The sequence below is a fragment of the Sander lucioperca genome, chromosome 16 (assembly GCF_008315115.2).
Source record: "Sander lucioperca isolate FBNREF2018 chromosome 16, SLUC_FBN_1.2, whole genome shotgun sequence".
Lineage (NCBI taxonomy): Eukaryota > Metazoa > Chordata > Actinopteri > Perciformes > Percidae > Sander > Sander lucioperca.
The window spans coordinates 25,935,518-25,944,624 of NC_050188.1; the positions used below are offsets into that span (position 1 = coordinate 25,935,518).

Genomic DNA, 9,107 nt, shown 5'->3' on the forward strand with positions numbered 1-9,107 from the left:
CTGGTTGTGTGAATAAAATAAAGTGATTAACAATAAACTGTTTGTGTTATTTTTGGATGGTGATGTCAGTCGGTGTGCATCTGCCTTGTCTCTTCTTTCTTCACAGACCAACTGTAAGTCACAAAGTGTTTTACAAGTAAAGGGCATAAAACATACAAGAAAGAAATCAAAGAAGACCATGACACGTTTAAAAAGAATACATATTAAAAATACAATACACAGCAGAGGAAAGAGGCCCAATACATCGTATGATCTGTTCTATTAGCATTGGGCTGTCAGAAATCTTTTGCTCACAAATCCATAATCGTGTTACGTCAGTCAGTCTCCCATTGCCAGACCTTCCTCCACAGCGCTAAGGAGGAAGGTCTGTCTACTCCACACAGCATTCTGGGATAGGAGAAAAACGTACTCTGGTTTATTGGCATTTCTTTAAACCAATCGCAATCATCATGGGCGGTGCTAAGCACCGGAGAAAAGCAGCGGTGCCTCTGCAAAATAGTCTCAGGAAGGAACTTGTTTTGGTGGAACGTGTGTACGTTCAAAAGTAGTTTTAGTCGTGCGAGAGAAAACTCAGATTGGACAGATAGTCTAGCTAGCTGTCTGGATTTACCCTGCAGAGATCTGAGGAGCAGTTAACCATAGTCCTCACAAATCCACAAGAGGTTAAAATTCCAACACAAAAGAAGCCCAAGGCAACAGATACCCGGCCTAAATGAGTGAAATCCGACGGATTTTCTGGCGGCAACTGAGCAATCCCGGAAGTGGAACGTCGAGGATATAGATTATGTCAGTTAAGAAGCCTGGATAACCTGAAAGCCTCACTGGGTTTAAATAAAAAACAGAGTTGGATATCTTCGCATATCAATTTGGGGGCAATTTCAAATCTGTTTATGATCTGTTCCAAGGGCAGCAAATATAAAGAGAAATAAACAGGTTATGCAGTTGTGGATTTCCTAACCATCTGACACTGCACACAAGTTATCCATTGTTTCCTAGGTGGAATGTGTGGCACTGGAAATGACAAAGCAAATTGTGTAACACTTGTTTAGTAATGTTTTATTTCTATAGCACCTTTCAAAACCTAGGTTATAAAGTGCTTTAAAAAGATGAAAAGGTTAAAAGAACTAAAGGCGAGTACAACACAAACATTACAATGGAACAATTAGAGGCATCACTACTCAAACTAGAGCTCAATCACAGAAGTCCAGGGGGAAGATAGACTGTTCCACAGTACCCTTTTCTTTTTTCCTACCTTGTCCTATCTCGTGACCCCCACAGATGTATCTTTGTGACCCCTCGTGGGGCCCTGGCTCTGTGTTACTCTGAGATTCCTTTTAATAAATCAATTCAGGAACGTTTATTTAGAGGTTCATTTATTTCAGCGATGTTAAAAAGCACAGAGTAACCACTGAGTATGACAAAGCTCTACTGTATGGTTTGTGCTTCAGACAAACATCACACGTCTACCATCACCATGGTGGCACATTATTATACTGCAGTGGAAGAATCGAACAGTGGAGATAATGCCCTAACATACACACATCAACTAATCATTGTAACGTGATATCAATTAATAAATCATATCACAACGTTACCTGACAGTGTCCTGCTCTCGATGATGCAGGAGGAGAAACTGCTTAGTATTTGAGGAGACACCAGCAGGAGAGTTCACAGAGTTGACGTTGCTATCCTCATTAGCATCTCTGGGTCATCATCTCACCCAGAAAAACACAGTAACAAATTGTAAAGACAACTAAAACAGCATAAATTAGATCTGCATCCTGCTAGAATTTTAGAATATCTAGAGTCAAGATGCTAAAAAAATAAAAATCTGATGCAATGGCGAGCCCCACTACTTACGGTACATGATTGACACGGACAATGCTCTCTGACATCACTGCCCTTTACTATGTACAACTCATTTACAGTTTGGCCTTGCCTATATAACACAACTACAGTTGTAGCATAGGATACAAGTGCTCAGTATGACGGAGTATCAGGATCACTGTTAGGAAACAATGTCCGAATATTTGGAGAAAAAGGTCATCTTCAAATGAGAATAAAGTCATTTTTATAAGAAGTCATAATATAGTCATATTTCACGAAAAAGGTTGCAAAGAACACCAAATTTCATTAGTTGTAGGGTAGATTACATTGCATGTGTTCACATTTTCTGACGGCCCATATAATATGTAATAGCTATTTTTCCTTGCAAAAGACTCGAGTTTTGACAGTGTCACTGTTTACTAGGACAGACAATTAGTGTGTTCTATTATGTAAGACTTCATTCTTGAAATATTGTGACTTTGTTTCTAGTCTTCTATAATGTCCAGACTGCTTTACAGAAGAGGATTAGTTCTGAGATGATTGGAGATATGTCTTCCTGTCTTATATTCAGTGTTTAGTACTATGACTCTGCACTAACTGGTCCATCATTAGTCTCTCAGAGAGCAAAGGGAATGTTTTAGCAACAGGTGACTCAAGTAGCTCACAGTTTCTTAAACCAAGTCTGCAGGTTTGTCCATTCTACCAAACTACAGCAGCTTATGTCCCACTCTGAAGCCGATAGGAGAAGAGGAAGAGTTCCATGCTAGACATACAGTATGTCGGGTGTGCAGATGCTGGGCTGTGGAGGACTACGAGTCTTCTATAGAGAAAGCTTGCTGTGTGTTGGGGAACCGCTGGGCGTTGTAGTCCGGATCGTCTCTCACTCGCTCTTTGATGTCACTCTTTACCTGGCAGGAGACAGAGACACAGACGACAGGTTACATATAGAATGACCCAAATTTTTATGATTTACAATTTTTATTTTTATTTAATGTTTCTAAAGCTCTGTCATGTTTCATATAATAGTCTTAAATGACCTGTAACAGCAAACTAACAGTGGAAAGAACACTATTTTATATAGTTTTTGGTAAGGCCTCTGCCCGGTCTGATTTTTCCCGTGAAGTCACAGAATGATTTTCAGCAGGTAGATGGCGCTACAGTAACACATTCTGACGGGTCACAGATTTCTCTGTAACACCAGAAAAGCCTGTGTTAATGTATCCAGCCAGTGAAGCCAGGTAAAAGGAAGCAGGAGATGTCTTTATATAGGCCTAATAGTATTTTATTAGTTTTCTGTTGTAGTTATGGCTGATACTGGGGCAGGACCTTCACAGGAAAGAAGGACATTAAACAAAATTAAATGTAAGTTATTATTACGTTGTCTGTGTGTGTGTGTGTGTGTGTGTGTGTGTGTGTGTGTGTGTGCGTGCGTGCGTGCGTGTTTCACCAAGTTAGCCCTTGAACTGTAGGACATACTACTACTACAAATAAATAAAGTTATTTGTGATACAAGCGTGTGCTAAGAAATCATTCTGTTTTTGATACTGTACTTAAATTGGCAATTGACAAACTCCATTTCTCTAGAGACTGCAGCTGCAGCATGTTGACTGACATGTTTTAATTCTGTAAAGACATGTTCAACATGGTCAGATAGAGCCTGTATCGGGGCCATATTTAGTCCAGATAGAGCCTGTATCGGGGCCGTATTTAGTCCAGATAGAGCCTGTATCAGGGCCATATCTAGTTCAATGTGTTATATGTCACTATTTCTGGTAGCCTACTGTACTTAGATGGCCAGTATGGACTATATTTCCTGTATTTATTGAAGCCTCTGTGTTTACAGGCTTGTGCTGATGTGCAATGAGCTCTAGGTGCCAAAAACAATCTATGTTTGGTTCTGCCAATTGGTTTTGTTTTGTCATGGTTCATGTGTGCAATAAACATCACACTTCGTGAGAAAAAAATTGTGGCAGAGAATCGTGATATCAATTCTAAGCTAAAAAATCATGATTCACATTTTTCCCCAAATCGTGCAGGCCTAGACAGGGGCAACAAAAGACTGGGGAAGTTGAGGAATGCTCTAAAAACACCTGTTTAGAACATTCCACAGGTGAACAGGTTAATGGGTCATGATTGGGTATAAAAGGAGCATCCCCAAAAGACAATAATATTATCATCAAAAGAGCCAGAGAATCTGGAGAAATCTCTGCACATCAGCCAAAACCAACATGGAATGCCTGTGACCTTGGATCCCTCAGGCGGCCCTGCATTAAAACCCACCATGATGTAAAGGATATGACCACCTGGGCTCAGGAACACTTCGAGAACCATCGTCAGTCAACACAGTTGGTCGCTAGGGTTGGCTATCGTTTGGATTTTTACGATTCCGATGCCGAACAGGTACTTTTAAAACAATTCTGATTCCTAAACCAATTCTTGAAAATCTGAAAAATGACATCAGAGATGTAATATGTTTACTAATGATCACGTGCAGTGAATGGTTAATATGTTTTTACGTCCGTTTTGGTGAGCCCAGAGGGAAAATATGGCGTGTTAAAAGTAGCCTACATTTACGATAGCTAGCTAACGGTAGACTACAGAGAGAGGGGGATATTTTACGTCCGTTTCGGAGCGACAGAGGGAAAATATTTCAGTTGACACATTAAGTGGAACCGAAATGAGGAACCGAAATTTGTGTTCTAATCCAGTTCGATTCCTACCGGTTGCGTAGGAACCATAGTGGAACCAGGTTTCGGTACCCAACCCTATTGGTCGCTACATCTATAAGTGCAAGTTAAAACTCTACCATGCAAAGCCAAAGCCATTTATCAACAACACCTAAAAAAGCACCGGCTTCTCTGGGCCCGAGGTCATCTGAGATGGACTGAAGCAAAGTGGAAAAGTGTGCTGTGGTCTGACGAGTCCATATTTCAAATAGTTTTTGGAAATCATGTCCTCCGGGCCAAAGAGGAAAAGGACCATTCAGATTGTTATCAGCACTAAGTTCAAAAGCCAGCTTCTGTGATGGTATGGAGGTGTGTTAGTGCCCATGGCATGGGCAACTTGCACATCTGTGAAGGCACCATTAATGCTGTACGTGTTACAACAGCGTGGCTTCATAGTAAAAGAGTGCAGGTACTAGACTGGCCTGCCTGCAGTCCAGACCTGTCTCCCATTGAAAATGTGTGGCGCATTATGAAGCACAAAATACGACAACGAGACCCTGGACTGTTGAGCAACTGAAGTCGTACATCAGGTAACAATGGGAAAGAATTCCACCTACGAAGCTTCAATAACGAGTGTCCTCAGTTCCCAAACACTTATTGAGTGTTGTAAAGGAAAGGTGATGTAACACAGTGGTAAACATGCCCCGTCCCAGCTTTTTTGGAACATGTTGCAGGCATCAAATTCGAAAGGAGTGAATATTTGCAAAAAAAGAATAAAGTTTATCAGTTTGAACATTAAATATCTTGTCTTTGTAGTGTATTCAATTGAATATAGGTTGAAAAGGATTTGCAAATCATTGTATTCTGTTTTACACAACGTCCCAACTTCATTGGAATTGGGGTTCATAAAATTAAAGGATATTAAAATGATTGTAGTGTGATTTTTACGAGGATCAGTACCAAACAAAGGTTTTTCTTTAAGTCTGTAGGATAGGGTTTGGAGGCCAGGACGTCTCTGCAGCACCACAATACTTCATTCAACAACATACTTTGCCTTTAACAAATATTGTGCCCCCCCCTACAATTTGGATATTGTGATTAATTGTGCAGCCCTAGTTTCTACTCTCTGCTCATAGTGCCCTTATTTCAAAATAACCGTGCACTGTTATCAGCATAACTTCATCCATCAATCCTTAGCCTGAGTTTGAAGCTACATGATTTAAGATGACTAACATCATCCTAGCCTGAATGAGTTTAGCAACAGTGCATTACCTGTTTGGTGTATGCTTCCTGCAGCCTCTCCAGCTCCCCCTGCAGGCAGTTTGGGGCGGTGACGGGCAGGGCTCCTGCAGCGCGGGCAGCTCTACTCACTGCGTCGGACAGGGACAGGTGTGGTCCTTCACACTGGGTTGTCTAAGGACGGAAACACTACTGTGACTCTCCTGAAAACAAACATTCTTAACGGGAGCCTATTTTCCCATGCATTGGTGTCTAATGGCATACTCACAGTTAAACTGTGCCTGAACACGTCTGACCCTATTGTCTGGTTCGTTTGACTAGTGTGATCGATCCGTACTGTGCCCGGCCATGGAGTCTGGTGGGTTTGGTGATGGTGATTTTGGGGCTGTTTCATGTTAAACTAAAAGGATCTTACTCTTTAACTAAAAGGTCTATCTCTGTAGGGATCCTTTCATAATGTTGTCAGACACTTAGAATAATAATCTGAGTGTCAGCGGCAAAAACAGAACTTTTAAGTGGACGGAAATTGAAGGTGCGCAATTGTCCATTAACAATGCACTGCAGCTTGTTTCACCACTATCTTGCTCAATACTGGACCAATTTGAAATAAGGTTCCCATCAGTCACTTAGGGCGCCTTCACACCTGCTTCGTTTAGTGCGGTTGAATCACACTAGAGTTGGTTTGGACGTTTGGGCAAGTGAGAATGCAGCAACTGTGTACTCCCCAAGTCTGAGCTAATGTCTCCTGCAGTCAGCTGTGCTTTGCAATCTGAGATGCAGCAGAGCAGCAAACTGCAGCAGCTTGCACAGAAACAGACTGCAGTCAAGCTTGCCGACTGTCGCTCGCATCTCCGTGGTCAAACCAACCACCGCTAAATTTGGAGACAGACACCAGCAGAGCAGAGCAAAGTCTCGCTGAGCAGAGCAGACGTAGTAACGCCACTCGTGAAACAATGTCTGATTATTTAAATGAAATGAGCTGGTTTGACCATGGAGACGTCCAGAACACAGGACCTTCTTCCTGTATTTACTTTCTTGCTCCCGCCCCAGACACATCCGACCGATAAAAGGAGTGAATGTACTTGCGTGATTTGTAATGACGCATTTTGGTAGGCTTGGATTTTTCCAGGTGTGAAACCAAACCGAACCAAGGGGAAATCGCTCCACGTTAACAAACTCATCAACTGATTCAGACCAAAGCAAACAAACTATAGGTGTGAAAACGCCCTAAGACACAACACTTTTGGAAAACAGGTTGAAAAAATACAAAGTTCCCTTTAAAGGAACATTTTGACATCTCTGCGTGTCCAGGACAGAGATATCGTCAGGATGTGTTACAGCAACAACTCTGTTCTATTGCTATTGTCAACAAGTCACCTTATTTCTTCAGATTTTGAACAGAGCTCAAACCTGACAACGAGGACGAAACAAGGCTGGCAGTTTCTCACGGTCTAGTGCTCAGTGAGACACTGATGACGTGCACGGCTCACCTTCCTCCTCTTGGCGGGCATCCCGTGCAGGTAGCCGTCAGACAGCGGCGGCTGGCTTCTGATCTTCCTCTGAGACAGCATGTCGTGTCTGATGATGGGAACCCATTCCTGACCAAGACATTATTACACAGTCATAATCCAACCAACTGATGATCACGTTGCTCAAATATGCCAGTGATTTACAGTGTAGGCATGACAAGGCATGTTTATTTCTATGGCACTTTTTAACATCAAAGCAATAGAGCTCAACAGTGAGAACCCACTTTTGAAATAGTTCTGGTTCTGGAAGTGATTTTCCCTGTTAAATATCTCCATTACGTTCCATTCGGTTTCATTAAATGCTTATATAAAGAGTTTTAAGCCTGTAACCAAGCCAACCAGCTACGAGATGAATGGTGACCATAACACATTTGATTTGGCACAAAAGAACAATATGAAAACTGCAAGAAAGTCAAAAGGTAAAGACTCTGTACAGAAACGACCAGAGACTTCAGTGGTAGCAGCTCGATATAGCTGTTCACGGGTTCACAGGTGCCGAATATATTTCTATGGTAACAGTGAGCTCCACCAATCAGAGACGTTACTGTTATGCTTGTGATTGTGGGTAGTGTAGTAGTTCTCCATGACATGACAAATAAAACATTTTTTTTCGTAAAAACCAGATTGATTTCATACAGACTTCTAACTTCTACAGGAGCAGAAACTATAGTTAAACAACTCGGAGCTCGGGGTCAGTCTACCTCGGATGGTTTAGACCAGGGGTCACCAACCTTTTTAATACTGAGAGCTACTTCATGGGTACTGAGTCATACAAAGGGCTACCAGTTTGATACACTCTTCTGAAATAACAGATTTGCTCAGTTTGCCTTTAGTTATATATGATTATTAATGATTAATGATACTCATCTATGTGAAGACACTGATCACGTTAATGATTTCTCACAATAATTATCAACAATGACTTAACAAGGTGGGAAACAGATAATGTCAATATTTAATTTTCATTTTTAGAACAGGCCTGAGGGCTACTCATGTGGTCCTTGGGGGCTACCTGGTGCCCGCGGGCACCGTGTTGGTGACCCCTGGTTTAGACTTTATGGATGATAAATCCAAATCCTTATGGAGAAAATCAATGGGATTTTTACTTCCGGAACCACACTGTTGAGCTCTATTCATAGTGCTTTATGTAAGACATAAAAAGACTTTAATACAAGATTTACAAGGTAATGGCCTTCGAATGGACCTACTCTTTCACGGATTCCAATCAGTTTAGGAGCCAGTTTTCTTGTTGTTTTTCATGTTGTGATTGACTGCCGAATAGGGTTGGGTACCGAAATGCGGTGCCAATAGGACACCGGTTCCGACCTAAACGGTAGTAACGAGACCGAATAAGAACAAAAATTTCGGTGCCTTATTTCGGTGCCTGACTTTACACTCCACTCAACAGCAGGTAACGTTAGCCTACCTTTAGCTAGCAGCTGGATTAAACAGGGTTAAAATGCTGACGGCTAACGTTAAACAGTGTAAAGTGTGACTGTATTTCCACAGTCTGCTCTGCAGCGCAGCAGATGCCGACGTCGGAAAAACACAGACGGTGCGTTCACTGAAACTGGTAACCTACAGCCTCGCGATGCATTCAAAGTTATTGTAAAATACCCTTTTCCCATCTGGTGGTTGTTTTTGGCATTCAACAGCAATTTACTGGTGAAATAAGTTGTAATTGTTTATTATAAGTTATAGTTATTACATTACTATTAAATCATTTAATTTTGACCATATGGCCGTAGTAATAAACAAGTTGTTCTTAAATGTCGCCGACTGTTGTTTAGGACCCTTCTTTTTTTTTTTTTTTTACTTTCTTAAAAAGTATCGGTTCAGGCAGCGG

The 9,107-nt window shown here is 41.5% G+C and overlaps 1 protein-coding gene across 3 annotated transcripts in view; it reads right to left on the reverse strand.

Annotated features, from left to right (window-relative positions):
- Positions 1-1,356: 1,356 nt before the first annotated feature.
- The window catches only part of bag6l (BCL2 associated athanogene 6, like), a 61,668-nt gene continuing 53,917 nt past the window's right edge, over positions 1,357-9,107 (reverse strand). For all 3 annotated transcript variants that reach the window (XM_035993465.1, XM_035993464.1, XM_035993466.1), the window contains exons 22-24: positions 7,223-7,330; positions 5,766-5,906; positions 1,357-2,735 (exon numbers count right to left, since the gene is read on the reverse strand). In XM_035993465.1, the coding sequence (XP_035849358.1) occupies positions 2,637-2,735; positions 5,766-5,906; positions 7,223-7,330 (348 nt within the window). In that variant the 3' untranslated portion in view covers positions 1,357-2,636. The remainder of the gene's footprint in view (positions 2,736-5,765; positions 5,907-7,222; positions 7,331-9,107) is intronic.